The following is a 19146-nucleotide window of genomic DNA, read 5'->3' as shown; positions in this document are numbered from 1 at the left end:
CTGCAAAGAATAACCTCATCAATTCAGACGCACAATTTGCACTGAAGAAGACATATACTGAAAATAAATAGTTAGAAATTTTAGGGTTTGAATCATACCTTACTGCCAGACATGTTTAACTTTAAACTAAAGTTTTGAGGTCGCGAAAATTTGCATGGATAGTTTTGAGGTGGTCTTGATATCAACAGGACGCAACACATCGATAATTACGATACTCGATCAAAATCGATGAAAATCGATGGCCAGGTTCTTTGTAATTATCGATTTTGATCGATTATATCGGGGACTGAGGAAAAGCAACTGCGAACTAACCTAAGACGTTCGGTAGGGCAGCGGTTAGTGACACATTCACGCCTGCAGCATAATCTGGCATGATGCATCTGAGCCTGTGCAACAAAGCAGACACAACACAAGCATAAAAAGAATAATAACAAGTTTTGAAGCAGCCCAATAGAATCAATGTACCTGTATGGAAAAAAAAAAGAAAGAAAGAAATTTAAATGACGCGGATAGACCCTCCCAGTATCCTCTCCTTTTCATATGGTGCCTCGCTCGCGCCCGATATGTACAGTATTTTTCATTCGAATACAAACTGTTTTGGCTACTCCACGCCATAGTATAGCAGTATAAGTAACCTCGGCTATGAAACTGATATAGGTGCACTAGCACCGTGGACAAACGACCGCAGTTTCGTATTAAACGTAATGAATGGATCTGTTTTTAATGAAAATTATATTTTTGCCGAGAATCATGGCTTACGCCTGCTTACGAAATGTGTTTTCTAAGTTAGAGTTTTACGCTTGAGGTCACCAATGTAAGGTGAGAAGCGACGGTTAACAAGCTAAGCCTGTGATAAGTCAGTGTCCCCTATTCGTGACTGGTATACAGTATTCCTAATGCCTTGATATCAGTGACACTCTCGGCACCATGTTTCGATCAAATTGGCTTCCTGAGTATATATTATTAACGGTTTTGTCGCGGTATTCCGACAGTTTCTCAAAATCGATAGAAATCTATACCCGATGCTTAAACTACTGTGATTATCGATTTCAATCGACTAATTAGCTCAATCGATTGATTATCGAGTAATATCGATTTATCGATTAGGCTTTCGATGATCGATTTCGATCGATGCGTTACGTCCCGATATCAACCAATCAAAGTAATTTTGGTGTAATTTATACGAACCTTGCAAAATGAAAAGTCATGTACATTTAGTCACGGAGAGTGAGATTTGAAGTGTCTTGGGTCTTTCAAGCAAAACAACAAAGTTTTAAGATGAAATATGGCAAATGGGAGGATTTCGTCTGTTCTTTTGAGAACATACTTCGGCTAGAACTTTTTGTTTAAAATGAAATTCTTTATTGTTTCTTTTATATTTGTATGTCTGTCTGGTCCCTTTTTGCTGTATCGCCAGTGTATTATGAACTAGCGAAACTCGGCCATTGCAAATGTGACGAGAAAATGGGAGGAAGGGCTGGGGGTGTGGTGAGGTGTTGTAGTGCGGTAGGGTTACTCGAGGGGTCGATGTAGCTCAGTGTCGATCTTTCGGGGGTGATCTTTATTCCCATTTGTTCAACATTTGCAGAAGGCGCTTTTGTGCCAAGGGAATCACGAATCAACAAGTTTACGGTTTTACCGGTTCACCTCTCACACACAACAGCGCGGGGTTACAGGTCAGCTGTTCGTGTTTTTCCTGCTCAAACTCCTGTTTCCCGTTGTCCCGTAAATCGCGTTTTACAAGTTTCGCGCCAAGCACAAAGCCGTACCACTGTTGCCAAAAGCATTGTCTGTTTCTTCAATACATGCAACGTTTTCATTGGTCAATGCCTTTATACTGGCTTATGATTGGTCCATTTATTGAATGACAGCAATCAATTATATACAAACAGAACCCTGCCTGAAACTTGCTGTAGTTATCAAGACGATGTAAACATGGCGTCTGTGCTTCGAGTTGGAAGTCTGCTACGTGGAATTTCTCGAGGGTATGGCGCCGAAACGTGCCTTAAACGATATGCCTTTCTTTCATGCACATCGTGGCGTCACAACAGCTCAAGTTCAAGGTGGGTTTGGTTTTATTAGGACCTCAAATCGTAGTAGTAGAAGAAATTCGACCGTAGCATATGCTTCTACAGGAATCTTTGATCACTGATCACGAAACTTCGTTTCTTTATCGACTAATGAAAATTTTCGGGATTTTGCTTGATCGTTTTAACTGATTGTTTGTTTCAGTGTTTTTCTCAAAATCTTTGTTGTAGTGATTACAAGTTGAGCATCTCAATGTAATTTAGAACGTTTTGTTGAAGTTGTGTTGTGATTATTTTCGTTCGCACTTGATTGTTTTCAAATTTGCCTGACTAAACAATATTTGTCCGTGTGTTAACGGTAACACAAAATATGAACATCGGCCATACATAACGCATCGGAGAAGACATAACATACATGACCTTTTGCTCAAGTAATTTTTTACTGTCCAATCAGGTCCCCTGGTCCCAGAGGTTTTTCTTGATTTTTCTTCCTTTCGCGAAGCGGCGAACACGAGTCGTGAAGCGGCGAGAAAGAAAAACCTCAGGTTGCCTTGGACTTGAATCTCACTTTCATGCAGACGCCAGCTGTCAAACGTGTCAAATTGATAATTACAAAAGGGACCAATGGCAACTTCGCAATCATGTGCTTATCAACCGCTAATGGTTTCCACTTGGGGGGTGGAGAGGGGTATCACTTGACCTACTTGGCAGGGGTCAATGCGTGTGTTTGCAAGAATTAATGTTTTCATCTGCAACGATCGCGAACGAGAGACTTAGAGGACACACAACCAAAATTGTGGCATGATGAGGGTATGAATAACCTGACAGGTACAGGTATTTGCAGACATCAGGGAGCAACTGAAATAATTATAATTGATTTTCCATGTCTGGTTGGCAGTATGGTGAACAACACATCCCTGCGATTTATGACTGTGAGCAAGGCTTTCTTTTGATGTTTGGTGAGACTTTCAATCTCTGGAAAATGCTCCTTGAGTACCGAAGTCAAAATTTCTTCGAAGACACTGTCAGAAACATAATCCATGTCGAACACAGGCGAATCTTAAACGTGTATAAACTGAGAACTGAAGTATTTTGCAAACAAATTCCTTCCCTGCTAGAGAGGCAAAATTTACCTCAAGAAGTGCAGTGCCGTGACAGATGTCCCCATTGTCCCCTCGGTATTACCAATCAAACGAACCAATCATATTGATTTGTGTGTTTGTAAAAATATCAACCAATCCGAGCCTGAGGGCCAGATCCTGACCCTGGCATCTGCATGAAAGTGAGATTCAAGTCCAAAGTAACCAGAGGTTTTTCTTTCTTGCCGCTTCGCGACTCGTGTTTTCACCACTTTACGGCTCTCTTGCAGCTCTCTCATGCGGAGAAAACTCAAGAAAAACCTCTGGGTCCAGGGTACCAATCAGGTAAAAGGAAACAAAACCCAGAGTCACCTTATTCATTAATTAAGGTGGCTGAACACAGTTTTCGAGTGCGCTTTTGCTGATGCAATTCAGCGCGCGCACAAGGATTGCAAAAAGCAAACATGCCGTCAATAGGGTGATCATTTTATTTACTCAACACCTGCACAAGCTGTGCTATTTTTCTCATAATAACAAGGTGGCTGTATTAATGGGGTGTCCGTAAGGCAGGGTTTCTCTGTATATGGAAAAAGGATAATTACACTCAGTCAACAAGCATGTAAATGTACATGAAAGCTTGATCTTTCCTTTGATTGCCTATTCCTCAGCACCCCTAAACTCAACAAACATCTAAAAGAAGACGCAGAAGTTGTCATTATTGGTGGTGGGGTCCTGGGCACCAGTATTGCATATCATCTGGCCAAACAGGGTATGAAGGATGTTGTCCTCCTTGAAAAATCTGAATTAACGGCTGGATCAACATGGCATGCAGTAAGTAATTAATATATCCCCCTGTTATTAACTCATTATCTATATTGAGAACCAGAAACCTAATAAGGGACTTTTGACAGGGCTCGAAATTGTGACTCCCTGGTCGCCAATGCAACCAAAAATTGAGCACTGGCGACTTGCATTTTTAGATTAGATCTTTATATTAGGAAATCAATTGGATATGGTAGCTAGTATACAACCCACCTTTCCGTTCCCAGTAAAATAATGTCTGAATATTACAAGATAATCAAAAAAATTGAATGTGTTTCGACACGTCAATACTTCGTGCACGGCGTGCCATATTGTTTCAGCGGCTTCTTCCGAAACTGGGATCGCAAGTGCACTTGAACACCATGTGCTTTTCATTTGCTGCGAAAATGGCGGCAGATACCAATCAGTTGAAGGAATTATGTGAGTTTTTTACGTGCAGGGAATGAAGATTCAGCCAAAAGGTTAATCCAAACTTTGAATCTTTCAAGGAAAGCAAGTCAAAAATAAAGAACGGCATTTTGAAGAAGTAGCAAAGGGAAAATATGCAAGGACCCATGTTTGTCTCACAATGAAAACCACAGACTTAAAACGTTTTATGCTTCACTTCATTTAAAAATAAAATGACTATGGAGACAACCATCACCTTCAGACCAGAGACATATCACCTGAGAACAACGGTAGCTTTATAACTAAGTGTTACTCATGTTGTTTCTAATTGTTTTCCCTCTTCACTTGTGACTTTTGTTGCATGCAAAGTAACGTATTAAATCGTGTTCTTGTGTAAGTTACCGGTATTTATAAAATAAGTTGGCGACCAAAATTTACGATCTGGCAACCAAAATTTTTCCGTTAGTTGCCAGCTTGCTCCCGAATAAAAAAGTTAATTTCAAGCCCTGTTCGGGAAACGGGATATTTTCATAGGTAAAAAATTAACCGGATATGGAATATTGGGGGAAACATTGATGGGATAACAACATTTTTGGGGGATATCAAGTAAGATATCAATTTAAGGGATGCAAGATATTTAAACCAGAATTCAAATTAACAGGATATGGGATACTCAGACTTCCTGGGCACACCCCCGATGATGGAGCCTGATGTTCCTGCCTTGAAAATTGGGGGATGTCAATGTATTTAGGTCCTATTTGGTTTACAAGTGCATTAATTACTCTGGACATGTAGAATAGACCAAGGTTTGAATGTTGGTGAGACATGCTACATGTAATTCTCAAGTTGTACCTCTCTCCACTTAATTGCTACCTGCAAGGTGTTGCTAGGAAACATTGCATTGCAAATAAAAATAGAATGCCACCACAAAAATAAGTTCCATGCAGCTAATCAGAAGTAAGATCATTAACAGCAGACCTTGGAGTGAAATTTAAAGTGCACAATCTAGATTCTCCACAGGACGGAGCGTGATGATCACTTAATGCATGAAAATATCAACTAAAGCTGTCACTCTGCCTAAAAGTTTGGTGTCACATTAAATTTATCTTGCATGTGATCTGGTTTTGTGAGTTCATAGATACAGTACGTACATGCAAGAATTATTACTTTCAGGTACAACCCCATTCTGACCATTTTTTTTTTTCCAGGCTGGACTGACAACATATTTCCATCCAGGGATAAATGTGAAACACATCCATTATTATAGCATTCAGCTGTACTCAAAACTGGAAGAGGAAACTGGGCAAGTAAGTAGAATTACAAATAGCTTCATGTAAAATGAGTGATACAGCCTTCATATGGCACCATGACTACAGTGCACTCCATATCAAGCGGTAAGTGGTTTAGAAAAGCTCTCGTTACCTGCCATCGGCTGGCAATCAAGATTTAGGCCAGATACCTTTACTGGGAAGAAGTTCAATTATGAAAGAAAATCATTGTCAGCTACAGTGTACATGTATATGAAGCCATAATGTGCTTGAGCAGTCTTTGAGGCAACAAAATTGTAATTTACCATTTAAATCGTTCTTCAATTTGTTGAAATGTTTGAGAACTTCTTACTACTGTATTATAATAAAATTGAAGATCTTTTGAAACTTATTAAAGATGTCATCCACCTTAATTTACTCAAGTCTTAAATGTGTTCTTAGGAAGTTAGTTTCCACAAGCCAGGGAGTCTGAGGTTATGTACAACACCTGACCGCATGGATGAAGCTAAATATCAGATGCAACGGCAAGGGTGGCACAAAGCACCACAGTGGCTTGTTACTCCTGAGGAAATTGCAAAGATTCATCCTCTTCTTAAAATGGACGATGTCCTGGGTGGCCTCTTCAACCCTGGTCAGTTTTATGGCATGTGTTATACACGATCAAGTTTTATGGCTGCATCGTGAATAATTTTGATAACTTCTGATGCAGCAGTCACAATGCAAAGGCAACTGTTGCAGCCTGACCTTATCGTAAAATAAAATTGAAATTAAAATAAAATTTGTAAGTGCAGGACTTACACAAAACTGAAATGTAAGTGTTAGGCTGGTGTGAAATTTCATGAAGTCCTGACCTGTGTAACTCTATAGAAATTACACTCAACTTATATGGTTCCAAAGTCATGGAATTCAGTTACAAGTTGTTGCTCTGTACATTATATTTATGTATTTTACACAGGGTTGACAAAAAGAGTCTACCATAGAGTAACTACATTGTAGAGACCATCAGGAGCAGTTCATTGAACTGAGGGACTTCTTGGAATACCATAAATTATTCTAACAGCCTTTACTAGTGGATGATTTCAGATCATACAGTTTACCTCATAAATTATTATTATTTTTTCAAAATGAGTGTGAAAATGTAGTAAAGTTTTCTTTCACAAATACCGGTAACAGTTTAAAATTGGTTTGTTTATTGACAGACGATGGCCATATTGACCCTTACTCACTGACTCAAGCACTGGCCATTGGTGCCAGGAAATACGGAGCTGATCTCTACATGCCAGCTCCTGTCACTGGACTTAACCACAGAACAGATGGTTGCTGGGATGTGCACACGGAACATGGCACCATCAAGGCAAAAGAAGTCATCAATGCTGCAGGTACACTGTACCTCTGGTTTGTATGTCGCAATATTATTTTTTTGCAGAGCTGTGAAAATGAATTATTATGTACATGTATCTGTTATCCAACCTCAATACAATGTATTTCTTTACTGATATTACCTTATAATCAGTAGCTTGATTATAAACCATTTTGAATTACCATATTTCTCCACTTATAAGGTGCACCATTTTTTTATGAGAAAATAGGCTTGTTCAACCAAAATCTGCTCAAAACTCTGGGTGCATCTTATAACCCAGTATTTTCTCGCAAAAAAATATAACTTCTCCAAATTTCCCTAATAAACTGAAATGAGTGTGTAAATAAATACCAGTAAATGAATAGACAAAAGACAAGCAATGTTGATCATTGACTTTATCTGATTTTTTGGTTCTGAAAAGAACCGGGGTGGCTCTGAAAAGAACCGTTTGTTTGAAAGCTCGGCTGAGCTCAGCTACGCGCTGTCTTTGGCTTCGCTGTCTGTCTCAAACTCGTTGTCAATCAGCTCTTCTGCGTCTTCTGCTTCTTCTTCCTCTTCATCCCAAACCGCATCATCTTCAGTTCCATTGAGAGCATTGTTGATACCACAGGACTTGAACGATCTCGTTATCAAATCAACTGGGATCTCTCTCCATGCTCAATCGATCCAACGCAACACCATCTCTTTACTTTTTCGCTTATGTTGTTAAGAATGAAAGCACCGTAATTAGTAACTTTTGGAAGCAAATTGTTGTAAGTACAGCGAACGTGGTCAACAAAATTTCCCGTAATTCCGGTTGCGCCTTATAACAGGGTAATTAGGTGAAATTTTCATTTTGCTTACTTGTCACATTGTCTTCAGAAGTTCAGGGTGCATCTTATAACCGAGTGCGTCTTATAAGTGAATAAATACGGTAATTTTTTAGCATATACTTGCATAGCTTGTGTTTAATATTTTGTTTCTACTTGAAATCTTGACTCATGTCAAAAGTCAGTGTTACTAACTTCTTCATTATCTGGTAGGATTGTATTTGTTTGAGGAAATGGGATAATCTGACTGAAAAAAAAAATATCAGCAATTATATTATCATCAGTGGGTTTTGTGTGTTCCAGAGAACAATCCATACCCCCCCCCCCCCCACAGTAGGTTTTTAGTTAAACCCCTGCCCCCTGCTACTCAGTTTTCTTTTGTCATACCTTTTTCATCGATAATACTGTTTAAAAATTTCCCAGGATTCTCTGGGTGTGAGTTGGGAGGGGGTGAAGTGGGGAGGGGTGGGTATATTGGGTATTTTCTGAAAACCACACTTCATTATAATAATGGTAAGTTACTGTTGGTAAGACTTTCACATGTGTATACTGTAGCCATATGTGTTATTTATGCATTAGATACATGTTTACTGTATGGCATATTTTTTTAACAATACAACTGTTCCCTATATTGTTTGTAGGTTTCTGGGGCCGTGAAGTCGGCCTGATGGCAGGAATGTATCTTCCTCTCGTAGCCATTCACCATCAGTATGTTGTGACATCCACCATTCCTGAAGTCGCAGCTCTCAAGCATGAAATACCTGTGATAAGAGATCTTGAAGGCTCTTACTATTGCCGTCAGGAGAGGCAGGGGTTGCTGTTTGGACCTTACGAACATCCTGACAAGATGAAGTTACAAGAAGAATGGTACATTGTTGATATTGCTAATTAAAATCTTGTTATATTGAGGCATTAGGAGAAATGGAAAACTTTTCTGTGTTTCTGTCGAGTTATAGAACACAAGTGGAAGTTGGGAGAAGAGAAATGCTGCAGAAGCACTTAGTCACAGGCCAGTGTTTCCTAGGCCTTTCAAGTTCTCCCAAACTTCTTAAGAGTTTCAATCTATGATACACAAGGAAAAGGTTTCTGCAAAATGGAAAATCACGAACTGAGTATCGATGAAAATATAAATTATCGACTCTTAATCTTTCACACCATCGTTGTATCAACATCTTGGGCTAGTTCAGTGTTTCTACATGTATCAACTTACTGGCTGTTTTTTTTTCTATAATTGATGTCATCAATAGTTGTACAGTATGCTGCTTGGCACAGACTTTGTAAATAGGTAAAGTCTGCCACGTGGCCCATCTGGCCACTGCTAATCTTCGGTTCCTGTAGCATGAAGTGACTAGGAGCATTTCTACTCGCCCCTGATTGGGATGCTCATCTAACATTGCAGGGTTACCTCCCAGCATTAAATTTTCCAGTACCCATTACACCTGGGTGGAACGAGGCACTGTGAGAGTAAATTGTTGTGCCAAATAACACAACACAATGTCCCTGTCCGGGACTCAAAGCCAGACCGCTTGATCCAGAGTTACGTGATCTAAAAAGGAGTCCACTGCCCCACCCTCAGTCACATGTTATATGCTCCTTCAGTGATATCACATGTTGAGTATAATATAAAGGTTTAATTTCACTCTAACCTAATTACAGCTACAGAGTTCTAAGATTTGAATACACTGTATATGAATGATATGTCTGAAGGTGGGATGGTGTGACGCCAGGCTTTGGAAAGGAACTGTTTGAAAGTGATCTGGACAGAATCAGTGACAATACAGCCGCAGCGATGGAGCGTATACCTGTGTTGGCAGATGCAAACATTGCAAGTGTTGTGGCAGGTCCTATAACATACAGTCCTGATGTGCTGCCGATGATAGGCCCTGCTTTTGATGTTCCCAACATGTGGCTAGCTATTGGAACTGGCTATGGTATTATACATGGAGGTACGCCAATCAAATGCGATTGAAAAATTAAGGATGTACTACACTGTACGCGCTAACAAGGCAGGGAAGGGGGGTAAAGGGGAAAGGGGGGTGGGTGTGGGCAGGTGCTCTGGTACAGTGTAAAACCTGAGATTGAGGAACATCGATGTAACCTAAAAGAAAGACCCTTTTTTCTTGCATAAAGCAGAAAGACCGCTACGGCCTGTAAGTTGCATGTACATGTACATGTATTTGCAGTTAATGTTTTATTTGTAAATGGGACAATAAAGTACTGTAAGACAGTTATTTGCACATAAGAGTGTGGTCCACGAGAGTTATCTTCTTTCACTGCAAGTGACTATTGTATTAGGCCCACAAAAAGGCCTCAGATTGCAAAGTTTAACCCGAAAAGAACACCTTTGCACCTCTCTACCACTTGAATTATACCATCTGATTTCCCTCTCCCCTCACTGTACATTGCATTGATCTGTTATCATTTATGTGAAAGTTTTCAATTGTGGGACTGAAAGTGTATATAGGAGAAACAGACACATTGTCTTAGAAATTATGACTTGTAATACGTAATTGAAAAATATTGCTGAGGACATTTTGTTCAGGTATGCCAAGGAGTACCGGTAAATGGAGGATGATACATGATATAAATATGATTATTTTTCAGGTGGTATCGGCAAGTATATTGCCGATTGGATGATGGAGGGGGAGCCACCTTACGATCTGAATGAGCTTGATCAGGGTCGTTATGGCAACTGGACAACAAAGGACTATGTGATGGCTAAGACAAGAGAGTCCTATGGCTATAATAACCAAACTGGTCACCCCAAACTTGAACGACCAGCTGGACGTCCAGTAAGAAAGAATGCTATTTACGAGGTTAGTATTACACCTACATACTTAAAAGTACACGTATATTAAATCATTTTACTGGCCATCTGTTTACTGCCCCTTTTTGTAATCAGTAACGTGCAAACTCTGAAGTTCAGATGCATTCAATGTGTTTCTGAAGAACGTTGACTCTTATTGCTTTCTTGTTTTTAACTAGCGTCTTGTGGAGCGAGGTGCAGAAATGGGATTTCATGTTGGCTGGGAGCAGCCAAACTGGTTTGCGCTTCCAGGTGACGATGGAGGTTACAAGCCAAGTTTTCACAGGACAAACTGGTTTGAGCCAGTTGGGCGAGAATATGACTTGGTATTGAACAAAGTTGGTGTTATTGATCTGACGCCATTTGGGAAGTTTGAGGTGAAGGGTAAAGATGCGTCGAGATTTTTGGATGTCATGGTTGCTAATGTTTTACCAAAGGTAATAAATTAAATTTTTATAAGACACAGTAACTGTACACAAAACGTTACGAAACGTAAGTGAGAAAGCTCTAAAATACAAAAGGCTATATAAGACAACAGAAATGTCTTAAAAACTACAAATGATAATTATAAAATACATAATGTAAAATGCTTCGTGCTATAAAGATACCTTTGCGCGGATGGGGTCAGGCTGCTTGTTCAAAGTTGGTTTTACAGTAGGTCTTACATAAAAAGCATCTCATAAATTAAGCGGTCAACTTTGCTCTGGCACTTGCATAAGATAAAACTGTTCTGAATTTGTTTTTCTGTTTATTAGTTCTGTTGTCTAGTTGTTTTGGCCAGTGGAAATTTTATGTTAATGATGACAAGATTAACTCTAAAGCCTGGTTTTCTCTAGCGACGCAAGCACGAGCGCAGGCACAAGCCCGAGCAATAGGGATGACCCAAGTTAAAACGAATTTCGACGCAAACACAAGCACAAGAAAAATCGTCCGAACATTCCGAACTGTTTAGACGCGAGGTAATCTGTATCCAGCGTTTTCATTGGCCAAGCATAACCACATGTGGTAAATATCCTTGTGCTTGCGTCATGCCTGAGCGGTATTTCGTTTTCATTTGTTGCAGCGCAAACGCAAGCATCAGCGCAAGCACAAGAGAAAGGAAGAATTTTGATCCTTGCGCTTGTGCTTGCGCCTGTGCTTATGCCTGCGTCAAGGCCGTTTTCACGGTGAAATAAGAATTGTTGTGTTTGCGCTTGTGTTTGCGTCGCTAGTGAAAACCAGGCTGAAATGTTTATCAATTTCGTTCGTATAGCTGTATGTCACTTTAGGGTAAGATACACTAGAGGACCTGTTGCGGGCACGTGAAGCGGGGATAGGCCCCTTCATGTGTTAATTGCATAGGAAGCATGTTGCGGGAAAAGTACGCAAGTTGGTGCACAAGAAGCGGATTGAGGCATAAAAATGTGCTATAGCGTGGACAGTTTGCAAAAACTAAGCACATGATGCGACATGGAAAATTAAGGTCATTTTGTGCCCGCTTCATAACGTACGAGTTCAAACCAGCTGAACTTCATGTAACAAGTTGTGGGGACAATGTTGTCCCCGAACAAGAACGTTTTCGCAAAAACCGGCATGTCGCACAAGGAAAACTGTCGCTGCAACATGTCACTGGTTCACGTCCCTGCAGCATGAAGACCCCTAGCATCTTGACCTTAAGTGTTTGGTTCAAGAAAAGCTTTTATAATTAGTAGTTCTTCCAAACCAACCATTGGTTTTCTATAGAGTTTCTGATAACATTGTTTGTAATTACTATAATTTGTAAGTCTGTGTACCTTTAATTGCTGCTCTTCATCAAAGCGAAAGATGAACTAGAATGGTGTCACTGCAATAGCTTTGACTTCAACAAATGAAGCTCTAGTACAGGTTTTATAGGAGCTTAGTCATGGTACTTTGAGGTATTTTGGCTACATACAAAATTACCTTCAAATTGAAGGAAACCTGAAAATAATAGTCAACTAAGATAGCAAAACACCAAAAAGATAATAATAAACCGTAAAGGAACAAGGATAGTTAAGGATGGAGAAGATTAACACGGATTACAAACGACTTCTTTAAACCGTTTCATTGTTACTCTAGGTGGGCTGTACAAACATCAGTCACATGTTGAGTCCACGAGGCAGGGTGTATGCTGAGCTCACTGTCTCCACCATCACACCTGAACATTACTTTTTGCTGACAGGAAGTTCTTCAGAATTCCATGATCTCAGGTCAGTACAGTTCCTTGTTGTAGTCAGAAAACCTATGCTAATTTTGGCCCAAAATAAAACCGTCCGAAACTTGTAGGCGTCCGAAATTTTAAGCGTCCGAAATATTTACAGGAAAGTATAAAACTTTGAAGTAGCTCCAAAGCGCTCAGTTTCCTTTATGCCGGGCTTTATGAAGCAAACTCTAGTTGAGACACGACTTGAAATACGAAACAGTTTGATAGAATTTGTGTTATTTTCTCGTCGGTGTATCTGTAAAACCTTGAGGCTGCAGTAACACTGTCATCTTAGCAGATGTTGTTTCAGTGTGATTCGTGTTTTGTAGCTGTAAATTTACTTCTGCTGTGTTTCAGCGAAGTGTCCGAAATTGTTGTCCGAAATTTGTCCGAAATGAGATAAAAAGTATCCGAAAATTAAACGTTCGAAATTAAGCTCCCGCTTTAAAAACAAGAATAAAGCGTCCGAAATTTTAACGTCCGAATTTTTTGGCAAGCAATGTAGCATCAAATTATTCAGTAAGAACTAAGAAAAACCTTTGATCCCTACAGATGGTTACTAGACTATGCCAGGAAAGGAAATTATGACGTCACCATTGAAAATGTCACTGATGATATTTCATGCCTGGGTATTGCTGGACCACACTCCCGCAGTGTGTTGTCCAAGCTCACATCAACAGACCTCAGTCACAGTGGGTTTAAGTTTCTGACGTTCAAAGACATTGAACTGGCTGGTGTTCCTGTCCGTGCTATGAGAATTTCTTATACTGGTGAGTTCAATATGGCATCTATTGTTTTAAGAGCTAGAATGGATGGAGTCTGGAATCATTTTTGCAAAAGAATGACAATCTGCTGTCTTTTGAGGTTTCCAGACCTGGTAAAAGTGTGGAAAAGTAAGATAAAGTCTGAAAAAAGATGAGGTGGCCTCATGATTCGCTCGTCTGCGGATCGAGCGGTCCTAGTTCGAACCCTGGCCGGGGACATTGTGTTGTGTTCTTGGGCAAGACAATTTTCTCTCACAGTGCCTCTCCCCACCCAGGTGTATAAATGAGTACCAGCGAACTTAATGCTGGGGGTAACCCTGCAGTGGACTAGCATCCCATCCCGGCGGGAGTAGAAATACTCCTAGTCGATTCATGCTACTGAAACTGGAGATAAGCGCCGTCCTGATGGGCTACTTGGCTTGTATGCAGACTTTACCTGAAAAAAAGGGGAAAAAAGTCTGGATTTATTTGCTAAGTTATATCTTTACCGAATTTCGTGTTGTACTCTTTTCATGTTACTTTCGTGTAGCTTCAATGAATTATGGTTGTTGTGCGCTCTCTATGCATCATGGTTCCAGGGGTGTTATTGTGTCTGGAAAAGTAAAACAACGTCTTTGAAAAAGTATGGCAAAGGTCTAGAATTGTTCACGAACCCCAAGCAGATATGAGTAATTATTCCTATTAGGGTACAGTAGTGTTATACACGGGGACACTTTCATTTTTGCGTACGTAACATCTAACTAAAGAATTGTGTATAAGATGTTTGTTTTGTTGTTGTGTAGGTGAGCTTGGATGGGAGTTATACCACAAGAACGAACACACGGCCGCGTTGTACGAGGCTCTGTTGAGCGCTGGGGAGGAGTTTGGTATTGGAGACTTTGGTACTTATGCCATGACGGCCTTAAGGATTGAGAAGGGATTTAGGGCCTGGGGACTAGAGGTATAGTGAAAGACTTAAGGGGACGATAGAAGGCTCTGTTTTTGAATCGTGTTTTTGGACCTACATGTATCAAATGTATTTCTTGCGATTTTTTAAGGCGTTTGCAAAGAAATAAGCAGACAGTAGTTACAGTTTTGCAATCTACATCTACATCTTTTGAATTCTCAGCTGTTTGATGGGTTTTCTGCAGTCTGATCTCTGATCACTAGTTACAGGTGTATTGCATACAGTCGAACCTCTGGTCGCGGACACCTGTATTTTACTGACAGCTCACTTGGTCCTCGCTGCAAAAACCAGACTCCATATGTTCTCTTTAAGACGGACACCTCTGTAAAGGCCGAGTAATACGGACAATATTTTCTTTCAACTTTTTGCACAGGTTTTGACTCAATTATAACATCTCACTTTTTACGATAACTAGAAATTCTCGCGCGCTCATTGGCTAATTTTCATTGTCAATAAGTGGACAGACACATGAATTTAGAATTTATGCGATGCGCCAACTAGCGAAAGCGGGACAATTTAACAATTTCCTATCGTAAAAAACAAATTGACGTCAGTCTTTCATGGCTCTGTCCTGTTATTGACTATGAATTTCGTCATAACATTGTCAAAGTAGTCTTCGGATCCACAGCTACTTTTTCAATGTTATGACGAAATTCATGATCAATAACAGGACAGACGCAAGAAAAACTGACGTCAATTTGTTAATTCCAACAGATGAATATGGACACCACCCCCCTGGAAGCTGGCTTAGACTACTTTATCAAATTTGACAAGGTAAGGCCATGAACACTGTGTTACAAACTTTCAGCCCGTTAGCTTGTCTTCTGTTGGGACGCAAAAAATTTACAAATTTGGACTGTACCACTATAACACCCATACCTCAATTTTAAGCCCAATATTGTTTCATTATTTCCAGGCTAGAGTATTTTATAACATAACTGAGACTTAAATCCACTCGTCCTTTTGATTTAAACGTTTCACGGTGAAAGTTTATTTCAAAAGTGATTTTTTAACCAGCCGTGAAACTTGTGTAGCAGATGAATAGACCATTTTTGTATTCTCGGTATTGCACTGGAACTAGCTTGTAATCGAGGTTCAAGACGGGGAATATCATTAAAAAGAGACTTCTGTAATTTGCATTTGAAAAGCCCGCATTAGCCTCAGTTGCAAGCTAGGTCCAGTCTAATACCGAGAATACGAATATGGTCTTATCGTAATCGTCATTTTGCAAGTTTAAAGCTCTTTAAAGATCTTCCTCAAGATTCGCCAAAATGCAGGTACACGTTATAAAATTAGTGACTGACCCCATAGCGTGACAACACCTAAACCTGTCGTGACACAAGCGTGACTTAGCCTCTAAAAGCGGCCGTATATTTTCAATTTTCTTCGTAGGGTGTGGACTTTATTGGACGAGAAAGCTTACTTAAACACAAGGAGAATGGAATCAAGAAAAAGCTCTGCATGCTGGCAGTGGAGACAACTGATGTGGATCCTGAAGGCAATGAAACCATTTGGTTTGGAGGAAAGGTAGTTGAATTTCCTTCGTTTGTCACACAACAACGATATTCTTTGAAGTTTGTACGATGCTGTTCTTTGTTAACGAGTGGGCAAACTTGCTTTTGTAACGTTCTCAAAAGCAATACGCGATTTTCACTTGATTAATGGCTAAGAAACCGGTTTTACCAGCTTGAATTTCACTTTGGTCAGTTTGTATTAAGTTTGGACCATTATCTTATTTCTTGGAGGGGGATTGGACAATAACTGATCAAAAAATAGTAAGTCATGCACAAGATAAAGCAATTAAAGAAAAAACAAAAACAAAACAAATCGTGCGAAGCAAGTCTCGCAAACGACATGTTAAGCAAATCTAAAAAGCCAAAAAAAAGGAAACCACCTTGATCAGATTAAATGCCCAATTTCCCACCCTCAAAAATATAATGGTCGCGGGAGGGTAGAGGGGGACTTAACTATGTTTCTGACTGTAAACATACGATACGATAACTTTATTTGTACCTGGTATTTTCATCAGTGTGTTTATGATAATCAACCAGCTACTTAGCTTCCTAACTACAATCAAAGAACAGAAATTTCAAAAACAAAAAATTCAAAAAAAAAAAAATTTCAAAACTGCTTTTCATGGAAGCCGTGTAGAATAAAATTACTTACAACTGTGGCGACCTAGTTGAGTCTTGAACTCGGTTAATGAAGTTGCTTGTCTTAGCACTAAGGGTAAGTTGTTTCACAACTGAGTTCTTCTGTATCTGAAACTAAGCTTCTTGCTGTTGTTCGATTCCACTGAAACTACTCACCACACTTCGGTTGTAGGTTGTTGGGAACACAACGTCAGGGACATACAGCTACAGACTCAACAAAAGCATCTCACTGGCTTATTTACCACTGGAACTGAGTGAGATAGGATCGCGGGTGGAGGTGGAGCTGTTGGGTAGCAAGTGCCCTGCCATTGTAGTCAAAGAGCCACTGTTTGACACAGAACCAGTGCGAACGAGAAGAGAACTGAAAGCCGCGAAGAAAGAGAAAACGGCGATTTAAAACTCTGAATAATGACTTACGTGTATGAATGATAGATTTAAAAAATGCGGAATTTTCACTGGTGGGTAAACCGCATTCTCAAAATATGTCCTGGAGCGAGAACGAAAATCGCGAGATTCCGCGCGCGAGGTCTCGCAGTTGTGGTGGAAGGGTTTTTAATCACAAACCGAGTAGATAACTTCGTGTTGTAAAATTAAGTAGCTAACATGTGAAGGGTACTTGACGAGAACGTCATTTGTTGAAAAGTACAGACTCGATGTGGTACAAAACCAGTTGAGGCTGACGGATATTTTGCATGTTTATAACAGAAGAGAAAAAAAAAAATCGGGAAAAAGGAAACAGTCACATCCCCTTTCCCGGCTTCTTCCAGAGCGCTTCAAATTTACCCTGCATCTTAAGCCTGAACAGCATTGAAATTGACGGGGGGTGGGTAGGTAAACGAGAGCGCTAGACAAATAGGTCAGTAGCATTTTAAACGAACAGTAAGGGAGGAAATAAGAAAACAATAGTAGAAAAAAGGAAAATCTGTTGGCAAATGATCTTAAACGAGAAACTTCACTGTAGTTAATATACCAATTTATCGTCCGTACTTCGAGAGGACAAGAAAATGAAGTCCTCAATACATCTCTACTACCACTTCGTTGTTTTAACACCCTAGCAGACTATTATTTCGAGGTAGTTTGGTACATATCGCAAATTTATTTTCGTGGCGTTGATCTTTTTAAAATTATGCTGACATACTGGTGACTCTAAAATAGAGGAGAGTGAATATTCTGCGTCAAACGTATACCACGAGTATTTCTTGTTTTACCGAGACAAAAAAAAAATCCGAATAAATACAGTCATGTTTCGCATAATTTTTATGGCTAGTGCAGTTCATTGCCGAAGTGTTAACAAATGTGCATGGGTAAAAACAGCCTCCCTTCCCCAGGCTTCCTATATGAGGTTGCTGAACTTTACCCAAGAAAACGTGGGAAGAGAACGAGAAGGAGGTGGGGGGGGGGGGGGCTTTTAGGGGTCGATCCCCTAAATTGATCAAAAGTGAGACATTGTAACACGTTGACTTGGCCTCAGAATGCCGGAAATCCCATTTTCGAGGACCTACATTTGAAAAATTTTCCGGGAGAGGATGCCCCCGGATCCCCTACAGGGGACCCCCTTTAGAGGTCGGTATCTCTAACTCCCTTCTCTAAAATCTTATATCCTCCCCAGCAACTATTTCTCTGCAAGCATTAATACCAGTCATAATCACGTTACTTTACCTTCAGATGAAAAGTATAAGCTATACTATTGTAATGGGTAACCCTGACATAATGCAAAACACTTTATTGAAAATCATTGTACACTACAGACGCCCGTTACGTTATACAAGTGCACTCTGAACTTCATGACTACACAACTAACTAACTTCGTGAAATAGATCTTGAAATGAGGAATAAGATTTTTTGAATGTGAAAATCGACCCCGCAATCCCAGGAAAATTGGCCGAAAAATCTACAGTATTAAATTCATAAATGAGTCTTTTAAAACTCACTAACTATCCCAGAAGGGAATGAAACAAGACAAACAAGCGATAAATGATTTTTTTCTCTCAACAGTATTGAACAGTAGCCTATTTGCAGGCCATGCTTTTTGTTTTCTGATTTTTTTTTTTTTTTGGTTTGTTTGTTTGTTTGTTTTTTATTGTACAAATTTAAATGGACTTTTTGACAAAATTTATGCCCAAGATTGTTTTACACAGAATCTGGAAAGTATCCTAAAGAATGACAACTTCAACAAAAGCTATCGTACTTTAACACTAGACTACATAATCCCCACAAATAATGCCTTTTTATACCCTTTCAAAAATATAGTGTCAATTGACCGAGACACGAGATTTGCCAAGTTTACTGATAGTTGAGAAAAATCTCGGAGAGGGGGGTCCCATGTGAAAAGGTCGGGGGTGCTCGTCGGAAGATTTGAATTAAATCCCTAAAGGAGACCAATCTGGGGCGTGGTTCGAGCTTTATTTGACCCCTAAAAGATACCACTTTACGAAGGACTTGACAGCGGCTCAGTATTATTTCTTCCAGTGCAACTCTAAAAGATACTTTGACAGCTAAAGATGATGGCGTTTCGTCTTGAACAC

At 39.8% G+C, this 19146-nt stretch overlaps 1 protein-coding gene across 2 annotated transcripts; it reads left to right on the top strand.

Moving 5' to 3' along the window:
* Nucleotides 1-1921: 1921 nt before the first annotated feature.
* Nucleotides 1922-17985, top strand: LOC145462446 (dimethylglycine dehydrogenase, mitochondrial-like). 2 transcript variants are annotated; one of them, XM_081445982.1, is made up of 15 exons: nt 1922-2063; nt 3775-3937; nt 5524-5622; nt 6025-6214; nt 6783-6962; nt 8394-8619; nt 9460-9698; nt 10357-10568; nt 10738-10995; nt 12635-12765; nt 13311-13528; nt 14305-14462; nt 15183-15242; nt 15861-15995; nt 16794-17899. In XM_081445982.1, exons 1-15 carry the CDS (start codon nt 1936-1938, stop codon nt 17016-17018), a joined length of 2622 nt encoding a protein of 873 aa, XP_081302108.1. In that variant the 5' UTR covers nt 1922-1935; the 3' UTR covers nt 17019-17899. The 2 variants fall into 2 exon arrangements, with proteins under 2 accessions (XP_081302108.1, XP_081302115.1); XM_081445989.1 differs by lacking the exons at nt 1922-2063; nt 3775-3937 and having other exon boundaries at nt 5546-5622; nt 6029-6214; nt 16794-17985.
* The last annotated feature ends 1161 nt before the right edge of the window (nt 17986-19146 follow it).

Source organism: Orbicella franksi, chromosome 1, assembly GCF_964199315.1.
Source record: "Orbicella franksi chromosome 1, jaOrbFran1.1, whole genome shotgun sequence".
NCBI lineage: Eukaryota > Metazoa > Cnidaria > Anthozoa > Scleractinia > Merulinidae > Orbicella > Orbicella franksi.
Note: the sequence above shows the minus strand (reverse complement) of the source record. Positions and strands in the feature narration are given on the sequence as shown.

Excerpts from the sequence above, each read along its gene's own strand:
- LOC145462446 (XM_081445982.1), top strand. The coding sequence starts at position 1,936 with ATGGCGTCTGTGCTTCGAGTTGGAAGTCTGCTACGTGGAATTTCTCGA. Across the intron at positions 10,569-10,737 it reads GAAAGAATGCTATTTACGAG|CGTCTTGTGGAGCGAGGTGC; the intron begins GTTAGTATTACA and ends GTTTTTAACTAG. Across the intron at positions 15,243-15,860 it reads ACTTTATCAAATTTGACAAG|GGTGTGGACTTTATTGGACG; the intron begins GTAAGGCCATGA and ends TTTTCTTCGTAG.